Source organism: Equus quagga, chromosome 7 (assembly GCF_021613505.1).
Source record: "Equus quagga isolate Etosha38 chromosome 7, UCLA_HA_Equagga_1.0, whole genome shotgun sequence".
Classification (NCBI taxonomy): domain Eukaryota; kingdom Metazoa; phylum Chordata; class Mammalia; order Perissodactyla; family Equidae; genus Equus; species Equus quagga.
The window spans coordinates 114,521,375-114,544,769 of record NC_060273.1 but is presented as its reverse complement, the minus strand read 5'-3'; the positions used below and the strand labels follow the sequence as shown (position 1 = coordinate 114,544,769).

The following is a 23,395-nucleotide window of genomic DNA, read 5'->3' as shown; positions in this document are numbered from 1 at the left end:
ATGAGTTACAGGAATGGGGAAGGCAAAAAGGCCCTCACACCATTCCCATACAGACCAGTGCCATTCACATAATTAACCACTTTCTGCTTAGACTTAATACTGACAAGTGTTTGGCAAGTGGCTACTTCCAGAAAACATTGTGGGCTGAAGTGACCTAGATATTATGTGGATGTGCGAAACCACCAGGACACGGCTGGTCACTGACAACACCTACTAACAATTCCTTATTGAAGAAACGGAAATTAGAATAAAACTGTGTAAGACCCTCATTTCATGATCTCTGAGGTGGAATCTTATAGCTCATTTAGTACACTCTAAGCCCTTAACTCTATGCCCTCTGGTTAAAGAGGGGGAAGAACTGGTAATGACATACAATGTGGGGCAACTGCACTGGGGACAAAACTCAAAACTGGAAACAACGGTAAGAGTCATCTCTTCAGTGCTGTGGTCTGGGGTAAAAAGAGCTTAATGGGGGGAGCTTTACTGAATAGTAATTCTGTCCCTGCTGGGCTCCTGAGGCCTGGCCAGAAGGGCTGTTTGACACCATCCTACCTAGAGTAAAGGAGAAAGGATGAATGATCTCACTGGCTCTTATACTTCCTTACTATCTGGACATAACTAATTGCAAATATCAGATCAAAATATTGCACAACAAACGAACTCAACATGAAAGAGCCTGCCCAATGATAAGAAAAGCTACAAAACTAAGGTACAATTAGTTTTAGAAGTTTAGATCTGGTTTCTGTATTTTTCTTAGACACAGCTAGATCAATGTCAGATGGGCAGGTAACGAATATTTATCAGCACCAATTATGTCTTGAGGGGGGCACTGTGCTAATAGCTTTTATACACACCAAGTCTCACAGTAACCTGATGAGGTGGGCATCGGTACTGTTTCACAGATGAGAAAATTGGGGCTTTTGATGAGATACGCTAAATGGTAAGGTTTAGCATTTGGAAAGTTCTGTGATTAATATCCAAGTTTTCCTACTTGTAGTACTTCTTTGTGGGACAGGCTTTATGAACAAACGCCTATGTCCACTATTGCTTCATGGTAGGCTGCAAGCTCCCTGTGGTTAGGGCTGTGGCTGCTTTGCCCATCAGCAGACCTGGAATCAGTATGTGATGACTAGCAAAGAGTCAGAGTGATTAACAGCAAGAGAGTAAGTAGACAGCAGAGGAGCCAGAATCAATGCAGCCCGTATTTTCTCACGTTGCTAGGCTGCCAGAGTCTGAAGACACATTGAAATTTCTAACATGGCAAATGCACACCTTCCTATCCACTATTTCTCAGTTGCCATAGTGTTAACAAACAGTACTATTCCTTGAAATTTTAATAGGAATTTGTGGGGAAAAAAATAGAGTCAGGGTCACAAAAGTTTAGGAAATGCTATAAATTCCACGTCCTTCTCCCTTTTGAAACCTGTTTAACTTACTCTTCCCCAACCAAGCTGACTGTGGAGCCCTTCCTCCATTCACTCTCTGGGAAGTGGGATGGGCAGAGAATTTTTTTAGCTAAACTCACACACACGATGATAGCTCATTTAGGATTCAAGCAAGCAAGGAAGGCAAATAAAAACAAAACTAGAAAGGGACAGTATTATCACTGTGTTCCAGGCTGCCCTACCTCTTCTGTCTGACCTACCTCTGATCCTCAGTCTCAGGAGAGCCCCAAGGTCTCCTGAGTTTACCCCACCCATCCCTGAAGTAGGCATAGGGCAGACAAATAACGGAGGCTCACTTCACCCTTAAGAGAGGTGTAAATATGATGCTTGACAAGAAACTAGAATCTGGTCAGGGATATGACTGGAGTCTTACCTGGGGCCTAACGCTAGGCTGCCATCAGTCCCTGAATCTCCTACCCCCAAAACTCACTTCCCTTTACCTCATTTTTCTTTTAAACAGCCAGTCATGGGGTAACCCATTTCTTTCAAATGATGAAAGAACAATCCGGCCACACTGAGCCACTGAGTTTTATGCAAAGATCACTTGCTCACTGTCTCCCCAGCAATTTGTGCCTATTCAACCAGGAAGGAGTCCTCTGGTTTAAAGTAAGTCAGCTTAAAGATGAAGAAAACATCAGTGCTCTATGAGTGGTTACTGAATTGAGATGCTAAAGAAAAAAAGTAAAGCAGGAAAATGTCAGGTTCAAAGTTGGCAGAAGAAAGGCTTTATTGTTACTTTTTACATTTGTCTCAGAAAAGCCCTTTTAATAAAGCCTGTGGGAGAACCTAATTCTCCTCCCAGACCCAACCGCTAATCAATTCCCTGGGCTCTTTATATAAACAGCAGCAGTGGGTCCGGCAGGGATGGGTAATCTGGGACTATATCTGAACCGTTGTTTCCTAACAAGGAGTCCACTTCTAGCTTCTCCAATTAATACGAGGTGGTAAAAGTACTGTCCATCTGTCTAATGGCTCTCAGTAAACAATCTGAAAGGAAGGTGTTAAAACAGTACAGCAGACAGAGCAGGCACTGCAGCTGTCTTCTCCAGTTGTTCTTCTGTTCTGTGGAACCTGACCAAGAAGCCCTGGCAACACTGACCCAAGGCTTTAAAATACTGTCAGGACCTTGATGATGGTGTGACTCCATCATGGTTTAAATACATAATCCATTGCAGCGGACTCCATCTCCACTGTCTGGCGTTTGTGATCACTTCTTCAAAGGATTTACTATCAAAATATATAATTTACTGTCTAAAACAGTCACAAAATGTTAGAACTACAAAGGACTTTAGATGTTATCCAGTTCAAACACCCCTTATTTAATATTTGAGAAAATTAAGGCCTGCAGATGCAAAGTCCAAGGTCACTCAAACTTGTACTAACTCCTCAGAAATAAGGACGATGGAGGCAGAAGGTGGGAAAATTGGGGACAGAAACATAGAATTAGATTGGTTGGGTTATTTTATACACCTAATATTGGCATGTATAAAAATTTGCAATTCAACAAAATTCTGGAATTTAGGTAGGAGTCAGTGAGGTAAACTGGAAGCAGTGGTGATTAGTGACTTTTTTTTTTAATGAAAGGGAAGGATTACAACAAGCCAATAATGCTTATTACCACTGATATAAACGCCACAACTAGAAGTGGAAAAATTACTGAAAAAATGATAATAATGTTTTCTGGGTTAAAGCCTCTCCGGCTCCTCTCCAGGCAGAACAGGCTTTGTTTGTTTTTCAGCCCACAGGAGGACTGCAGCAGCTCACATTCCCAGCGGACTAGGCCAGGTGAACCCTAGGAGCAGTCTCCACCCTCCTAAACTTGGCCTGTGCTCTAACTCGGCTGACAGTGGCCTGGCCTGGCGTTATGCCACCAGAGCCCCACAGTGGGACAGCATTATTCCCATTTGTCCTCTGCCCAGGCTGACACTGTTGAAAGAAACCTTGTTCTGTAGAAACCTCTAAGCTGGTGTGCTTTTGGTATTATTTTATATGATATATTAAAATAATGAACTAAAGAGGTATCTCCTATTGTCTTAAGAAAATACAACTTGTTATTGAGGCCAAACCCATATCATTTGCTATTTCTGATACCAACAACTTGCTATGTAAAATGGAGAGGTACTCATAACCTATCTCATACAGTGACTGTGAGATTTAGGTGAGTAACTACAGGTAAAGTGCTAACCAGTGCCTCATGCATGGCAAGCAGTCAATAACTGCTGGGTAATATTAGAACTGAAGGGTGACTGACTAGCATTTTAAAGAACTGAATGAGTCAGATAGTTTTGAGATACTGAAAAAAGGCAGAAAGTACACACTGAGATGCTCAGAAGGAAAGAAACATGGTAAAGGACTGGCAATAGATAAGGTTAAAAGAAAAAGATCAAAATGTGTCATAACAAAGAGGAGAAAAAATCAAACACAAACATAAAAGCCAATCAGGATACTAGTCTTTTGCTCCCCTGTATTCAGAATTGATTGACTTCTCCTAAGAGTAGAGTGAATTTTGAGGTGAAGAATTGGAGGCAGTCCAGAGGGGAGTAATAAAAATAATTAAAGGGTTGGGATACAGGCCATATTAAGAAAAGTTAAAAGGAGCTGGGGTTATTTGACCTAGAGAATAAAGGCTGAGGAGGTTAACGACAAGATTTAAGACCAGAGAAGAACACTGTGCTGTGATGGTAAGCAGCCGGGGCACTGATGACACAGCACAGAGGAAAAGGCTAAACAGAGACGAGGGCTAGTAGAGATCACTGCAAGGTCTCGAGGCAGGAAGAAACGTGTGCGGAGAGGGCAGCCAGCTCTTCTTAGAATGGTGTAGATATAACGTGGGTCAGATTTAAATAGATAACCCCAAATTTTATGTAGTCACTCCCCAAAATGTATATAAATTGTTTGTAGTACCTATGGAAACCCTGCAAGTTCTAAAATTCCTGTGCCACTAGGGAGTGTATAGTCTATGGGATTCTGGGTGCTGAAAAGTCTGTTGTACAAGCTGTGGATGAGCTGTATCTGACCCTATCAAAACAAACAAAAATATGTGAACAGAGAGGACACCCAAGGATCACTCAATGGAAAAGTACAGTAATCATGGCTGATTTTCAAGCTTTGGAATAAATCAAGGTAAGTGGTTTCAGCTATTTATATTGGGAGGAAAAAAAAATCATTTTGATGGCTTGAGTCTTCTATTCCTTTGTCAAATAAACCAGTCTGTCTCACTCTTTATAAAATGGTGGTACAGGACAGAGGGAAAAAAACACTTTCAAGCAACAAGGACAGCAAATTCATAGTTGGAACTTAAATTTAAATGTGGCAGATCCTGTGCATTTTAAAAACAGTTTAAGATTTAGGCAGAGAAAGTTAATTAAGTTACTTGTGAGGAGAAAGGAAGGAGGTTGGAAGTTGTTACCTCACTGAGCAGGAAAGTGAAAAATCCTCACTGCTGGTAACTTACTGGGAACTGGGCCCTGTGGGTACAGATGCCTGGGGAAGCCATGAATTGTTGTTAAACCAAACTAAATGTATCTAAGCTAAGCCACCAAGTCCCAGGAGCATTGGCTTTGTTCCAAAGAAATACTTATTAAGGATACTAGTGGAGCTTCTCAAAGCTGAATGTATGGTAGCTGGGTCAACAATGGGAAAATAGAGAAGTAGAATTATACCAAACCACAGAAAGATGTTAAGGGATTTGGTTCTTCAAGAGACTGTTTGTGAGAATTTATGTTTCCAAATAAGTATTCTTTCATCATTTATTACCCAGTGACTTGTATTATTAAACTGACTAAGGCCTCAAAAAGCTCATTTGCACTCTTGTAATTCTATTATAGTCATGCTCTGCATAACAATGTTTTGGTCAATGACAAACCGCATAAGATGGTCCCATAAGATTAGTACCACACAGCCTAGGTGTGTAGTAGGCTATACCATCTAAGTTTGTGTAAGTACACTCCGTGATGTTTGCACAATGACAAAAGCACCTAGGGATGCATTTCTCAGACTGTATCCTCGTTGATAAGCGACACATGACTGTACTGTTAGCCACTGTGAATCGACCCTAAAATGGATAGGGTCACTGCTCATAAAGGAGAGACTCATCTTGCTAGTCTGATCTTACTTCCCTTCAATCTGATGGATATTTGAGTGAGCTGATGATAAAGATGTAGGGGGTGGGGCAGGCTCTTAATTAATGAATAGATGAGGATGAGGATCCATAAACGACATCATAATTGAGGTACCGAAGAAGCATCACTCTAATGCTTTGCTATAAGCACAGTTTATAGTTTTGCAATAAAAATTCCTTGTTGTATAAAGTTCCTCTGAAAACGTAAGCAAAACCTGCAAGGTTATCAACTCATAAATTCTACTCAGACTTTATTGTTAAATTAACCCTACGAAAGTGCAAAACAAGAACCATACTGTCCATCATTGAAATTACATCATCCAGTGACAAAAAACACAATGGTACCACTATTACAACCTCACAAGTAAAGTAACTTGACCAGATCCCAAGATTATAAAATAATAACAAATAGCCAACAGAGGATTCATGATTTATAAAAGAAGTAAAAGTTTTAAATCTGTTCTTTAATTAATCAGCAGTCTGAAGAAAATAAATGACTTCTGACCATATTATCCAAAATGTTCTGAAAACTAATTTCTGTTTTCTCATTGAGTTAATATTACCAGTATTTACCGATAGTGATCTTGAATTATTCCCATCAATCAGCGAGAAGGAGAAAGGTATCTATACAAACCTACATATGGTCCACCGGGTTTGATAACTTTTGTGCTTCGGTTGCGGGATTCCTCCTCTGCCTGGGTCATTCTTTCTCGTGTCATCTGATACGAGTCGTTTGTTGCACACACTGTAATTTTATCTTGTATAAATCCCAGGCAATTGAGCTGGGAGGCTCCAGAGCTGACAAGTAAGATGGTGGCTTTGTTAGAGATGCCCCTCATTTTGCACAATAAAGGCAAGCAAGAACTGTGTAATCCTAAAATCAGCAGCCCAAATAATAGCTTTGTAATCCTAAAATAACTGATATTATTATTAATTTTTAAATGTAAAGATTATTTAAAACATTTAAGTTCCTCCTCTTCATTTCATAGCACACTTTTTTTCATATTCTGAATAGAACAGGTGAAATGAGTTCTTAAGAGACCCAATCTACAAAATTTTGAAAAAAATCAGTATCTGGAGTAAAGAGTCTCGATGGGCACTGTAATTCTACTTTCATTTAATAGTCAACTATTTCTAAGAATTATGTGCCACTGATACAAGAAATGTTAAAAGTTTACTTTTAGAGGAACCATAATATGCATGTTTTAGAACTGACTAGATGAAATAGACCTGCCAAAATTTTTAAAAAGATACTAATTTTAATGCTAAAATACTGCCAAACATTAAAACTTACTTTATTATTATTAGCCCAAAGATCCTAAACATTTGTAGAATTTACATTTACCACTTTGTTAAATCTCTATGTAAGATGACCTATTTATATAGCAAATATTTAAGAAAATACTAGACAGATTTTTGCAGAAATATTAAAAGAAACTTTTATTTAAATAATCACAAATATAACATTAGCCCAAAAGATGGCTCTGTTTCAAAGTATTAACGCTAAGATGAGGGGATGATGATAACAGTTATACTCATATTTTAAAAAGTGATTACTATGGCCTTAAAACAGACTAGAATATAAAAGTAATGAAAATGCCATTGCAGCTCTGATATTTCTATTTCCAAACTTAATTCGAAATAGCTTTGTTATGACGCTAAAAAATAAGAGTTGATAAAACTTTGGTAACTTACTAGAAACTGTCTGTACAAATGCTGTTTTTAAAAGATCACTTCATTCATTTCATAAATATTCATTGGGCAAGAACTGCATGCCAGGCAATGTGTGAGGTATACAGGGTGTGACAAGGACTAAGACAGATGTGGTCCCTCCTTCAATGAGCGCTCTGCCTACCGGGTGACAAGGATGAGCAAACCGGAAATTATAACCGAGTGTGACGAATGCCACAGGGGAAGGGAACCCCCAGGAAGGTACTTCACCTGGACTTGTGGGTGAAGCAAAGGCATCCTAGAGGAAGTGATGCCCGAGCTGATTTAGAAGGATGACCAGACAAGAGGGAAGAAGGATAGAAGTGTTCTAGGGGGATAACCAACCTGTGCAGGCCCAGGGGGAGCAAGGAGGGGGTTTTCAGTTTGGCGAAAGAGAGGTGGAAGGGACAATTAGAGATGAGGCTGAAGAGGGCATGAGAAGTACATCACACAGGGCTTCGGAGGCCATGGATTTTGGACTTTATCCCAAGAATAATGGATGCTGAAAACAAGGGAGAGAAAAATACTCACCTGTATTGGAGAAAGATCAATTTGGATGGAGAATGAATTGGGAGGAAGGGGGACACAAGAGTAAAAGCAGGAGACCAGTTAGGAGGATGCTGAAGGATTATAGGCAAGAAGTGATGGCTTGAACCAGTGTAGGGCAGTGTGAATGCAGAACAGTAGACAGATTCCAGAGATAGGGAGGAGGCAGAATTGACAGGATTTGGTAAGTAATTAGCCACAGGGGGAGAAAAAGGGGATGAAGTTAACGATTGTGCCTAGGGTATTAGGCAGGTGGAGCTGCCATTTATTGAGACACTGGGGTAGGGTTGGAAGAGAGAAAAAGAATTCAGTGTTGTACACAGTGATTTTGAAGAAATGAAGAGAGGTCTCAGGAGGGAACCAACTATGAAGAACACTAATATTTAAAATAAGCAATAGCACGGGGAAAAGAAGACCACAGGAGACTTAAAAGACACAGCCAAAGAGGCAGAGGGAAATCAGAAGAGCAGTGTGTCAGGGAAGCCACTGGAATCAGAGCAGTCAACAGTATGAAATGGTGGGAACAGTCCAGAATAATAAAGAACCAATAAGCATCTACTGGATGCTTCAAGAGCAAGGAGGTCAAGGGCCCCTTGGGGGAGCAGTTTCAGTGCAATGATGGAGACTAAAGTCAGACTTCAGCCCCCAAAAGACAGTGCAAGGGAAGTTGTTTTTGTTTTTATTTTTTAATAAGAGTTGAGCATGTATGAATGCTGAAAAGCCACTGATCCGAGGGGAAGGAGGAAATGAGGGAGGAAGGAAGGTTTAACCCTCAGGGGAAGAGGGTTGGAGGAGGAAGAATGGAAAGAAAAGATTGTAGTAGAGAAGAGACTACAGTATGAAGGTCTGTGCAGGAAGTTTGAATTTCAACATCTCCCTCTATTATTTACCAAGTAATTTACATAGTGAGAATAAGCTGAAGCTATTACCAATCACGGATGAAGTTACAGCTTATACAAGTATACAGCTTATACTATTCAAGGTCAAGAAATAGATCTTCACATGAAAACAAAATAGAGCTAAACCCGGCAAGAAGGTACTCTCTTGAATTCTCTACTCATCCTCAACTGAGTCACCTTAAAAGTTAAATACTTTGACATATGAATATAAACATTCCTGTAGTCTTTCTCTAGCCTCGCTCACAGTTCCTCACATTTGAGTGTGTATTACTGTAGAGGGCTGGATATATTTTCACTAGGTCTGTGAATGGGCAGATTTAAGGAATTTTTAAAAGGTAATTTTGATTTTGGGATTTCCTCCATTTTACATATGAGAAAAGTGAGGTACAAGGAGATTTAAAAAGAAAGATAAGAAAGGAGACTAGTTAAAATGTTTCTGAACATCTGTTTATTGAGCATCTAGTATGAGTTCTAAGACTAGAAAAAGGGTGTCAGAAAGCCCTTGCCGTTGAGGAGCTTGTACTACTGCAGGAGAGACAAGATCTACGGGAAAAATAAAATTCAATTACATAGAAAAAGTAAGGCCAGATTATGAAAAGGTTTGCTTGCTAGGATGAGAACTGAAAGTTTGAGTGCTTTTGTTTTTATAGTGGCAAATTTCAATTTATACCCATACCACACATTTAATACAGCACCTTGGATCATACTAATGCATTTACCCCAATTTTCTCACAATAATGGTTTCTTTTATTTTGCTGCATCATGTATAGTTTTTTTGTGAATGACCTTAATTCCGTCTCTAAACAGGCAAGGTAGAAATAAACACACAAGGTCTTTATGAGGCAAGGGAGAAACTATATTACCTATGATGATATGACTGGTTTTGAAGAGGGGATTAAGTTCCTTAATAAAATTCCTAATGGGACATGGTTCAATTTGGTGTCAAAATGTTCTCACTATAATAAAATAACTCTTATCTAAAGACAAGCATTACAGGTGATGGCACCACAATGAGAAATCAGTGCCCTGTGGTATGTAAAGAACACTGGACTAGGAGTTAGTATAACTCAGTACTCATTTAGCCCAGTTACTAACCAGCTATGCAACTGTGGCTAAGTCATCTGCGAAATGAAGCACTTGAACTGCACAATCACCAAGGTCCCTAATACTTGGTGATTCTATAATCTATTGCAATGCTGTGTCACAGAACTTTCGCAATGTTGAAAATGTTCTGTATAGCCACTAGCCATGTGGCTACTGAGCCTGTAATATGTGGTTAATGTGAGTGAAGAACTAAATTTTTAATTTTATTTCACTTTTATCAACTGAAATGTAAATAGCCACGTGTGGCCAGTGGACAGTGCAGAAAAGTCAATATAATCTATAATGTATGCAATTTATACCAAAAAATATAAGTTTGGGGGTGAGCAATTTTTAGAAAGCAAAATTAACATATACTTAGGGAAAATGGCAGATTAAGATAAAACATACAGTTATTTAGTCACCTTAAATGGGAAGAGAACTTTAGCACACTTTCAGTGAAGTGTCTTATTCTGTATCCCTGCCTCCTGTGCTCACTTGAAACTAGGTTCCTTTCCTCTCTCTCCAATGCACAGCAAGGCCTACACAGTTTCAAGTACCACGCAGATGAGAGAGAGAGATGCACGGCCCAGGGTACTTTGGGCCAACGTCAGTGTCTCCGGGGAAGCTGGGGGCTCTAGGGGCTTGTCTTTATCCACAGGCAGAACAAACTCCCCCTACTCAAGGGGGCCATTCTTTAATCAGAAACAACCACAGCAAAGAAGAGTGAAACAAGTAGCTTATTGTTTACAGAGGACCTAAGTAGATAAGGGTTCCATGGTACCCTGGGATGTGGGTGTGTATTCTTGTCTTCCTCCCTCCTTTGTTTTTTTTTTTCAAAATCAGAAGTGACTGCTATACTGGGGTTAATTTCCATTCTGCTGCAGAATAAAGATTTTTAAAAGTCTACCTTACAACAAGGCTTGCACAGGGAAGAAGGAAGGAAATATACAAGATATATATATATATATTTTTTTCCTCCTTTGCCCTTGAGTGCGAGCCTTGAGTACACTATAAGGCACTCTTATTTAAATGCACTGAATAAAGACTTTTTTTAAAAACCTCAATCTTGGCTTTAAAACAAACAAACAAACCATGTTTTACAGGCAAAAAATCTGGATGTTTAAAATCCCTCGAGGGCAAAAAACTTAAAATTTTTCTAATGGTATCCCACAGTGACAAATATAATTTCTAGCACATAGTAGTTGCTCATTATTTCTCAAATAAATAAATAAGCTCCACAATTCAATTCAATAAATATTTATGGAATGACTACTATGTATTTTATTAATTTTTTAAGAACCCTCAAAGAAAAATTACTTTCCCTCCAGCATACCTTGAAATGTACTTACCTGGAGAATGTTTGCTGGATGCAGTCAAAGCTGCCCTGAGGGTTGTCTTTACCCACATTTGACAAATAGAAGTTAAAGGTATGCACTTCATTGGGGGGATCATTTTTGGGAATTTTGATAAGCTAAAAGGAGGGAAAGAGAGAAACACCTCAAATTATAAATTTGCCATAGAACGATCTGATAACTGACTTTGCTTTTCAAGTGACATTCATTTTATACCCAAGCTCTCTTGAACATTTAAGTTACCGAGTCATTCAAGTGATCTGGCAAGCACGCCTATAACTCACCACATTCACATTTCCATTTTCTACCCTTAAGTATCAGTAGTCAGTAATTAGTTTATAAGAGGAACCCTCTTCATTTCATCTAGTAAATGATTATAATTCAGGTGGAAGAGTTATTAGTGAATTTAATCTCTTCCTTTTTTGAGCAATACACGTTCTGTCTTTAGCTGACATGACCCTTTGCTGAATACCTTCTAGACATTTAAATAGTCTCTGACAGACAGCCCATATTTAAATCTTTTGTCTCTTATTATATACACGTTTCATATTAATTCTTGCTTCTTTGTGTAATATTTTGAAGAACAACTAGCAGCGTAAGGTGAATGTCATAATTACATTCACATCAAAATGCAGCTGGGTGTTTCTCCCTGCCCTATGAATCCCTTCCTCATCTTCCTCTTCACAGAACAGGGTCAGCAGCCTACAGAGAAGATTCTGCAGGGCACTCCAAGGCTGAGCCCCAGGTAACACTGCTGAACAGGCAGACATTTCTTGCTCTTGCTCAAGGTCTGCTTTCTCTACTAGATGGGAAGCTCCACGAGCGAAGGGATAGGGTTGCTCTAGATGACTGAGCCCCTCTACCAGACACATTTTCCTGGCACAGAGTAGAAGCTCAATAAATGTCTGCAAACAAATGAACTGGAAAATTCTCAGTCTTTCAACTGTTCCACCCTTCCCAGATCCCAAGACTTTCCTTCCCTTGGGTCTGCAGAGGCCACCACAGTGTTAGGTGATAATTATAAAAAAGATTCATTTACATTCAAGAAGGTAAAATATGATCTCCTGCTCTCCAGCATGCGCACCTTACCCCCCCCCCCCCCCCCCCCCACCGCTGCCCCCAGAGTCTTAGCAACTTAGTAGACAAGTTGCAACAGGGAAAGTATTTTCTAATTCTCATTCTTCTCCCCCAAATCTGCCCTTTCCATTATTAGAAGATTAACACTCAGAGGTAACTGGCTGCCATATATATATATATATATATATAAATACACCCTGCAACTCTGACTTGTTCACTCAAAGACTCCTAACCTTTGACCTACAGGAAAGAATTTGGAGCCACTAATTCCAACCCACACCCCTCCCCCTAAAAAAGTAAAGGAAGGTAAGAAGAGAGACCATCTACAGTGTGTGGCGCATAGTAGACATGCAATAAATGTTTGTTGAAGGAATGAACGAACAAGGAGAAGAAATAAGTCAAAGAAAAACATCTTTTCAAGGGCGATTCAGAAGACTCATGGAGAGCTTGAAAGGCCAAATTTCACCAAAGATGTTGAGCATTAGATAACTCCACAGTGCCTCCCTCAGCCATGAATCTAAACTATCTCTGACTCCCTATTTTAAATTAGTTACAATTGCTAGAGTAACAAGCTTTTACATTTATTATTTACTCTATAAATTATATCTTTTTTGGGCCCTAAAGTTACTCTTTTATTTCCCCTAGTTCTAAAAGCTGGAACTTTGTGAACAAGTCTTAACTTACTCTGTCCATAAGTACTCATTAGGTTGTCTTACTGGGTGTGCAAACTGAATGCCTAGTTGGTAAACACACATTGGTGAAATAAAATGGAATGTTTTACTTCTTAATCCTACAGAGCTGGAGGAGAGCAGGAGCCAAAGGAATGCTTGCGTGAGACACAGAGAACATAAAGTCCGCCCGCAGGCTGGTGTAACAGCACTCAGTTTTTCTGAGAATAGCAGGACTCTACTGACAGAGAAGGGATGTACATCGTAACCTAAAGCCTCCTTAAGGCCTAGGAGAGGCGGTGGACAGGTGAGGAAGGTGTGAACACTTGAATGAAACTCCTTCCCCAGCCATGACTCACTCAATGTCCATTCACTTCCCTCTCAACCCCTCATGCAGATCTGCAGAACCTGATTGGGGAGATTCTCCTAGTGGTTGTGGGCTCATCTCCAGGCCAGGCTCTGGCTTCAGTTTAGGCCTACGGTCTTCCTTCCTGTGCAGCTCAGGTCTGGGAATGCAGAAACACTTTACCCATCAGAGTATGGAAGATTGTCCCTTTTGGGAGATTCTAAATTGCAACTTTAAAAAGTAGAATCATATAGTTTCTTCTATTTTTCAAGAGTGACTACAGTTTGGACTCATATTCTACAAATGTTCAGTATTCTTTCACTGGAAACTTTTAACTTAATTATTGGAATCTTAAAGCTCAGACATCTACTAAACAGCATTTCAGGAAAGCTCTTAAACATTTATATAACTTAAATGTAGATTTTTTTCCGTTTTCATTCTCTAAACTGTGATTCTTAAGTAACATTTACACTTTCCAAGGTAAAAAATTATCTTCCTATACATTTTTTCATTTTTTAAAACACACACACAGGCAGTGTCTTGTGTAAATTTGGAGGGTTCAATAACAAAAATACCTTGTTTGAACTAATTACTGTGCACACCCCTCAAAGCATTACGGTCTGGCCTGATGGTGGGCACAGAAGGCTTTCCTATTCTTGTACTTTAAAAGTCTCTTGAACAGAAAAAAAAGAAGCTTTAGTCATTTACAAAATATGATCATACACAGAAAAGGAAAAAATCAGGTTAAATAGGAACAAAGTTAAAAAAAGAAAAAGCCTACACAACCGATGCTATGTACCCACTGAAGTGTTTAGAAGCATGTGTTACACATAGATTAAAACAGCAGTTCTCAACAAGGGGCAATTTTGCCCCATAGAGGACATTTGGTCTGGGAGGGTGCCACTGGCATCTACTGGAGATTAGAGATAGTGCCCAACACCCTACAGTGCACAGGACAGCCCCCACAACAAAGGATCACTCAGTCTAAAATGTTAGTAGGGCTGAGGCTAAGAAACTATAGGTTAGAAACAGAAGTAGGTCAGTCCCTTAGAAAAGAAGTCAGAGGGGCTGGCCCCGTGGCCTAGTGGTTAAGTTCAGTGCACTCTGCTTCAGTTCCCAGGCATGGACCTACACCACTCATCGGCAGCCAAGATGTGGTGGTGACCCACATACAAAATAGAGTAAGACTGGCACAGTTGTTAGCTCAGGGCAAATCTTCCTCAGCAAAAAAACAAACAAAAAACCCCCCACAAACAGAGAATTCTGACTTCACTGGCTTCTGAAAAGTAATGAAGTGGAGGAAAAAATGGTATCTTTAAAGCAATAAAGGACCCATCTTATATAAAATAAAAGAAGCCATTTTAACTTCTTTGAAACACTTATTCCAGTTTTATAACTTCCCATCAGATGACACTGAAAGGCAATTAAATGCACCTGAGCCATATTTATATTTAAAGTATACTTAGCTGGAGAGAGAATGTGAAGATTAAGTACTTACTGCAAATTAATTTCTGCCACTTCTCCTAAGCATCACAAAGTCAGTAAATAAACAAATGACTTAACAGGAGTTATAAAAAAAGTACTTCTTTTGGAATGCCTACTCTAGATATCAATTAAAAAAAGGAGGTCTTGAAGAGAGATTAATTTACTAAGAACAAACTCTCAAATGAGAAAGAATCATTTCAGGATAAAGAAAGTGAAGCTTTGTAGTGACAGTCCCTCAGAATTCTGTTCCCTTGGTAAGTTCCAAAAACCTCACTGGCAATAACAATTAGAAAAGACTAGTGTAGTTTTCAACTTAAAAAAAAGCCACACAGTAACAATTAACTGGAGAGTCCTGGTAATCCCTGCCATCCCTCCTTCTTACATACCACACGTATCGATTAAGGTTCTCAGGCTGCTGACTATCAGCGATGAGCCAGCTTTGTCCTCAACTCTTGGGAAGCAAGGTAGTATGATAGAGAATGACAGCAGGGCTCCTCCACAATCTCTCCTGCCCACTGTCTGACCCTGTGAACAGTGTGCAGATGGGGCCAGGGGCAGACATCAGGGCAAATCATGTTCATTTTGGGACCCAAGAGTGAATCTTGTTGCATATCATGGTATTTTCTTTCAGCTCTGGAGCTGGGCTTGGGGTTGGAGGTTAAAGAATGATGAGGGAACATGGAGTTCTGAGTTTCCACATCACTTTTCCTCAGTAGTATTCAGAGCAGCAGCAATGCAGATGGTACAGCCTGACCTAATCTCAGGCTTTTCCTGTACAAGACCTAAGAGCAAGACAGCACCAAACAATCTTTATATCTTTAAAATTTCAAAAGCTTGAATTACATTGTCTATGGATTTACTATATCTAATTTCCTGAAGAAGATGGTACAAATTGGATACAAATTGTATTTGTATCAATACCTAAATATACTCTTAAGAATGAAACGTATGTACAAAGGATCACTTATGTTTATAGCTGGTAAGTCTGCTTAACAGTTTGGCCCCACAGGCAGTAGGGCAGGAGACTTAATGGAAAGAGCAGGTTGTGTGTGACAATTAGGGCAGGCAAAGCAGCAGGGGGGTGGGGGCTTCATAACTAAACTTTGGTGACCTCAGAGGGGACCAGAGCCTGTGGGACTGTTGAAGGCCACAGCTAAGGTGGGATCTGAGACCTTGTCTAATCTGGAGCATTTCAGACACTAGACTTTCAGAGGAACTTGTGGATACTCTTCACTCCTCTCTTTGATATATAGGAGCCTATACCACAGCTTGTCCAGATAGTGAAATAGGAGTCCTTTCTTTCAGAATGGTTATGAAGCATTTACTTATAAACTGGCCTTTGAATTTATGGAATATGAAGAGGGGGGACGAAAATGAATTGACTGTTACTTGCAGGTGTAGGGTAAGCCTCTGGGGACTGGGCTAACCACCATAGGAGAAGGAATTCTAAGGTCTGATTTAGAAACAATCTTGGAAGAGCATCCCTTTGTGTAACAGGAACTTCTCAATTTTAATTATAGTATTTTAAGCTTTTCCTATAGGTCAATGGAAAAACCTTTATATTTAGGGACTCAGGGTCTACTTGAAATTTTTAGCTAAATGCCTTAAGAATGAGATGTTATTTAAAAAGTATGAAAGGTTAAGATTCCAAACAGTTTCTTATTCAAGATGAAGAAAATAAAAATATACCACCATTTTCTGGGCAACTGGAAAAGCAGATTTAATTTGCATTCCAAAAATGAGAGACTGAAAATCAAAGGCTTAGGACCACAGTCCACAATCCTCCCCCCAAACTCTAGACTGTCTTCGATATAAAGCTATGAAGAAAAAGTTTCAGGAAACTTTCAGACATTTATAATTAACATAAACCCTGTATACCAAGATGTGCAAGTCAAAGCTTCTAATTATTCTGAGACACAAGCTCAGGCATGTGGCAGTGGAATACTGTCTGAAAAGTATTTCCACATCAAGTTACTGACCTCCTATTTACATAAGGATGTGGGGTAGAAGCAAAATGTGCACACTGCTGCAAATTTCTCATATGGGCATGCTAACATCTGCCTAGAAGCCACTGGTATCTTTGCTGCAGAGGTTTCCCACCCTTAAATACTTTCTACTCAATACTGGATTGAGGTACAGGCTAGATTAAAACAGGATCATCCAAGCTTTCTTTTTTCATTTATTTAAAATGAAAGCTTTATTCTTTTGTGGGTATTACAAATTATTTAAACTTATAGAAGCTTTTCTTTGACAGTAACTCTATGAGTTATCCAACCTTTCCTGCTAAGCTGATTGTAAGCACTCAATGGGATGCTCATGACTCAGTAGTATTACAGTTTGATATGACAACTCTCAGTCCTTAAAGCAGACTCATAGAGCTGGCAGGGCTTTTGAGATCATCTAATCGAATTTCTTCATTTTACAGATTAGGAACAGAGAGAGTCTCAGTGACTTGCTCAAGGTTACAACTCTATTTAAAACTGCAACTCCGGTACTCCGACTCCCTGACCTTGCTCCAACTTTGTCTAAAACATGTAGCACCCATACTACTTACAGATTATGTTTACTGTCTTTCTCCCCTGACTAGAATATAGTCCTTGGAAGGACATAGGCTTTTGTCTGGTTTCTTCCCTGAATATATCGCCAGTATCTCAAACAGTGTGTATGTGGCACAAAGGAGTCACTCCACACATTTGCTGAATGAATGAAAATGTTGATTAATGCTTGAGCCAGCTCTAGAACTGAAGTGTCTGCTTTCTTTCCACCAATATTTCCAAAGCGTGTTGAAAAGTTTCTGTATATGAAAAAGGGGTTCTATCCTCAAATAAATTTGGGAAATGCCAGGTGAAACAAAACGGATTTCTTTGCTGTAGGTCCTTTCATACTGAATAGTAGTTTTCCAATTCCTAAGACCTCAGAACCCACCTCCTCTATTCCTCCAGTGTCTCAGGAGGCCAACCTGTCTCTTAATATTATTTGACTAATATATTATTTTGCTATATATAAACAATATATCTTAGCTTAGATAGAAAAATTGCAACAAATATTTAAGCATTAGAATTCTTTTTTTCTCAAATCCTTTCCTAACTCTTAATGATTCTGTGATTTCCTAATAATCTAGAAAATTCAGTTTAGTTAGAAAAATGTATTTGCATGTACTGCTCAGGGTCTAGAGTTTAGGGGCAAAATAAATAATGTAGAATCGGAACAGAAAATAGAAACCTCAACCTGAAAGCCACAAGTCCTATTTTTCAGACTTGAGGATTAACATCATGAGTTTAGGTAAGAAAAAAAAGCCTCTCAGATCAGCCCAGATGTGCAAAGCAATGCCGGGTGGGTGTGGGGGTGGAGGGAGGGGAGGCCATCTTTCACTGGCAATAGAAAAAGTTAAGTATTAGAGAAACCAGTAAGGGGTAAATATTCCTTTTGATAAAGACTGGCAGCAGGTGGAAAAGATCCCACATATATTAGAAACATCTGAAATTTCCACACGATAGATACTTTACTGAGAAGAGTAGCACAAAATGCTAAATTTATCTAGAACAAAGAGATACATTGGCAGTTATCCAAAAAAATTCAGGCCGTGTAGCAATTAATATGAATAATTCAGGACAAAATAAGTTTATTTATTTCCCTGCATTCTTCCTCTTTAGCAAGATGTATATTAAGAAAAAAGTAAAGTAGAGTAGCTTTCCCTATTATTCTTCATATAGCTCCTTTAGACCCAGTATTAGAGTTTCTTAAAAAGTTCTCCATGAAAGAGAAGAGTAGGCCAATACTGAGCTTTCTTGGTTCTGTTACTTCCACGGGATATAGTCTTAGTAGAAAAATCATTCCTGAGAATTGCATTTTCATCCCTAATGTATCCTTTTAAATTTATGGCCATTTTGGGGAACACATCATTGATGGTAACATTTCAAAACGAATTTTAATTGTTTACAAGTAAGCAATAACATCTCCAGAAGTAAAGTGCTAATTTTTAAAAGTCAGATATACCCAAGTTGCTATATAACTGAAACTGAAAAAAACTGCTTTGAGTAATTTTTGGCTCTCTTAATATGGTTTCTCTTAATATGAAACTCGCCTTCTCAATGTCGGTTGCCCAGTAAGATGACACTGATTGATTCATTCATTTAATTCATTTATTCCACAAATATTAACTGAGTACCTACTGTGCCAGGAACTGTTCTAGGTTTCTGTGACACATGAATGAAGAAAACCGACAAAGATCCCTGCCCTGGTGGCACATTTATATATATAGAAATCCAGGAGTGAGATGATAGTAGCTTGGACCAGGAGATGGGGAGAAATGGAGGATTTGGGATATATTTTTGCAGGTAGAGGCAACAGAATTCCTAGACAAACTAATGTGAGGAATGAAAGAGAGAAATCAAGAATGACACCAAGGTGTTTTCCCCGAAGGAAGAATGGAGTTGAGTGTATGTGTCTACACACACACACACACACACACACACACACACACACACATGTATACACACATTTACATATACATACACACATCTGTGTACATATATATACATGTACACATACATACATATAGTATCTTGGATATGATGATGAGTACCTTACTGTAACTGAATCCATACAAGCTAAGTATACGAAAATACAATTGACCAATGCCGGTTTCACCAGCTAAAAAGGAGCTTCAAAGTAAGTTTTGTTATGACTCATTTTGTAGCTTCATAGCTAAAAATTATTTAAAAGAGACCAGGTGGCTGGGTGTAGCTGGTTGGTAGCTGGGTATTTCCAGGAAAAAAGGGGGGATGACAGTTATCGGCAGGTGAAAGATGCAAATAGCAGATACTAGAGATACTGTATCAGGAAAAAGGTATTCAGACTATGGGGCATGACAAAATAGAAAATTTGTATTTAAAAATGACTGCAGGGGCCGGCTTCATGGCCGAGCGGTTAAGTTCGCGTGCTCTGCTGCAGCGGCCCAGGGTTCGGATTCTGGGCGTGGACATGGCACCGCTCGTCAGGCAACGTTGAGGCGGCGTCCCACATTCCTCAACTAGAAGGACCTGCAACTAAGATACACAGCTGTGTCTGGTGGGGGGGGGGGGGGGGGTGGGGAAAAAAAAGCAAAAAAAAAAAAAATGACTGCAAAATTGAGCTAAATGCCAAAGTAGCTTTTAGAAGAAAAGTGAGAGGGCCACCAAGAGAATCTGAGAAGTTTGTTCAAACTTCATGGCTAGAAAAATCCACAAGTCTTTCTTTGGTGGCAAAAACTAAAACCTCCCATTGAATTCCATAACTCTTATCATAAAACTGCTTTTCATTTTCATTTTATTAACCAGTCCTCTCCGAAATTTAAATATATTCCATAGAATCAATGCTTATACAGAAAAACATTCTCATCGTATCCCTAAATCTGCCCATCCTCCCACACTATCTATAGTAAACCACAATTCACCTAGTTACTGAGGTTATTGGTATCCTGGGGAGTCAAACTTGACTCCTCTCTCTCACAGCACCCCACACCCCCTCAACATCCAGATAATCACAAGTCCTACTGTTTGTTTGTTTTTTTCTCTGAGGAAGGTTGGCCCTGAACTAACATCATGTGTTGCTAGTCTTCCTCTTTTTGCCAGAAGAAGACTGCCCCAGAGCCAACATCTGTGCCAATCTTCCTCCACTTTGTATGTGGGACACTGCCACAGCACGGCTGGATGACTGGCATGCAGGTCCATGCCTGGCATCTGAACCGGCAAACCCCGGGCCACCAAAGCGGAATGTGTGAACCTAACTACTATGCCACCAGGCTGGCTCCAAGTCCTACTGTTATTTCCTAAATTATCTCTCAAATGTATCTCATCTCCCTCCTCTGTTTTGGCTCAATATGACCTTTTGCTTGGACAACTTGTCTTTCAGCCTCTACTTTTGTCTGTTCTCAATCCAATCCTCTAATCATTCAGTTGCCAAAACTAGTTTCATAAAATGCCAATCTGACCATGTCAGTCCCAAGTGTCATTTATTTCTTCATGGTTGCCTACCACTTAACTACTGTAGAGTCTAAGCTCCTTAATAGGACATATGCGGTTCCTTCCCAATAGACCTGGGCTTTAACTCTCCACGTTGAATTTAATGTCTCCATTCTTGTCTTGGCTTGTGATAGCTTATCCTTTATGTAAGATTCAGCTCAGCAGCCTTTCCCTGAGGGAACCTTGCCTTTCCCAGTGAAGTAAGTTTAGAAGCCTCTTTTCTGGGTCCCCACAGACCCTTGGGCTCAACTCTACTGCTGCCTTCACTGTACTACATGCTAAGTACTTGTTTATATGCCTTCCTCCTCCACCAGACTGTGAGTTCTCTGGGGGCAAGGACCATGGTCTCACTTCATTTATCTGGAACACAGCAGATACCTAATAAATATTTGTTGGATTCATCTAAAGAAACTTGGGACTAGATTAAATTCACTCAGGAGAAGCTTCATGCCAGGGATACTAAAAAATTAGAGATGTATCTGAAATAGATCACTTAGGAGTCTGTGGAAAACCAAGGCTCCCCAGAGCAGGCAAAAATAGATAACCAAATGAAAGGAAGAAAAAAAAAAATCCCACACAGCTACCAGCTGTGTGGTACAAACGTCAGATGAGAAATTTTCTGACCTCTCCTGTGCTATGTTTAGCCGCCAAACCTAGGCCAAGTGGATGCCTAGGTTTGTGGAACTTAAATTTATATTACACACTTTTCTTTTTTAAAAGTATCTTCATCTTTATTAAAATACTCACAGAATACTCTGGCCTCACCAAATTCCATTTGAAAAAAAGATCTAGTATCTTTAAAACCACTCTGCATTTTAAAGGACTCAGGGAGACCACACTAAATAATTCTAAATTTAGTAATTCTCCTGGTCATGTTGGAAGCAGAATTTTGTGTTAAAAAAATTATTTGTTTCTCAGAAACAGAGCCCAAACCAGAATTCTACACGGAAAAAAAATCTTAAATAAGAATGTCAATTTCCAAATCCATTGCCAATCTTCTCTCCTTCTTGCTCTCCTGGAGTCTTGAGGACTGCTCTTTCTGCGTCATACCAGGAGGAAACGCTGGTAAACATGAGCGGGCAGAGAATTCATGCATGGCAGTCAGCAACAGTTGTGTAAATCTACGGGGGGAGACTTGTACTTAATAGATGTGACTCTTCAAGATTAACATAAGTTGCTAAAAGTGGCCTAGGCCCTAGATTTTGCAAAATACATGGTTTCACCCCAACCTAATCAATGTTACCATGAAAACTTATAAGTTCAATAACATAAACAATACTTAAGTCTTAAGAATATTTTCATATAGATTTGGAAGTATATTCAACTCAATTCTCTGTTCTTCAATATCAACAATACTCAAACTATTTTTTTTAAGCTATAGAACACTTTTTTCACAATAAATCTTATGGGAAACCCACTATGTATTACAAATAGAGTTAAAGCTGCTCTAGTTGAGGAAAGGGATGATGAGGGACTGGGATTGCTGAGGCAGCCACTGTGGTAACATCACAGAATCCTCAGGCTCTGGGGACCAAAGACACAAAGCCATGACTCTACACTAAGGAAAGAGTAACAGCAACAAGACGTACAATAGTTGGGAGATACAATTTTATTAATTACATTTTAATCACATCTTAAATGACAATTACAAAAGAGTGTGTATAGAATATGAACTCTTTACGTGCCATTTTTGGATGAGGATTAATGCCAACTAATGGAGGATACCAAAGAAAGGAAATGGTGTCCTGTTGCTTTGTTCTCTTTCTTCTTTAAAATGCTTTCTTTACTATCGTATCTCTTTGCATTTCCAGTTCAAAGTTGGGTCTCCCCCAATAGCTTGAGAAGAAAAAAGTGAGAACTTCTCTTTTACACACAGATGAAAAGGGAGCAGCACGCACAGACCACATTTAGTGCTGGATTACAGGCCCTGGAGCAAACTGCCCAGTTTCCAACTTTAGCTCCAGAATCTACCATCTGTGTTACCTTGGGCAAGTAACATAACCTCATTAATCCTCAGTTTCCACATCAGTAAAATGCGGATAATGATATCATTCACCTCATATGATTGTTGTTACGTTTAAAGAGATAACCCATCTAAGGTGCTTGGCACAACGTTCGTATGTGCCCAAAAACGTTTGCTCTGACGATGTAAAGACAACATTGCGGAACTTCCACTCTGATTTCACCTGTTTGATTCAAGCGAACCCAAGCCTGCCTTAGCATAATGGTATGTTTGATTTTTAATGTAATTTTCAAATAGTAATGGATTGGTAATAAGTGTCCTGTGGATAATCAAAAGTTCACAATACTTACTCTGAATTCTCAGTCTTTACAAAAGTAAGGGGCTAGGAACCTTCAAGGTCAACACTTAAGTGTTAACTTAAATAAAAGCTATCTGGGAAAACAAACAACCAAAAGGACTAGCAATATTTCTAACTGTTGCAAACTCAAAGGACAGAGAGATAAGGTGCAAGAACGAATCAGCCACAACAGGTGTACATGGAAAGCTGAAAAACTACAGATGCCTGCTGTTGCTGTAGAAGGGGAACAAACGCTGCTTCCCAAGTGTCCTATCCATAAAAAATATGCCGCCTTCAGAGCCCAAGAGAGCCCCAGATACCAGCTACAGCACAACAAAGAAACAAAGAAAATAGAATTAAGG

General features: G+C 39.4%; 1 protein-coding gene across 1 annotated transcript in view; it reads right to left on the bottom strand.

Annotated features, from left to right (window-relative positions):
- ELL2 (elongation factor for RNA polymerase II 2) overlaps positions 1-23,395 on the bottom strand; it is a 73,732-nt gene that overhangs the window by 19,342 nt on the left and 30,995 nt on the right. Inside the window, exons 3-4 of the mRNA XM_046668301.1 lie at positions 11,153-11,274; positions 6,200-6,363 (exon numbers count right to left, since the gene is read on the bottom strand). Of these exons, the coding sequence (XP_046524257.1) occupies positions 6,200-6,363; positions 11,153-11,274 (286 nt within the window). The remainder of the gene's footprint in view (positions 1-6,199; positions 6,364-11,152; positions 11,275-23,395) is intronic.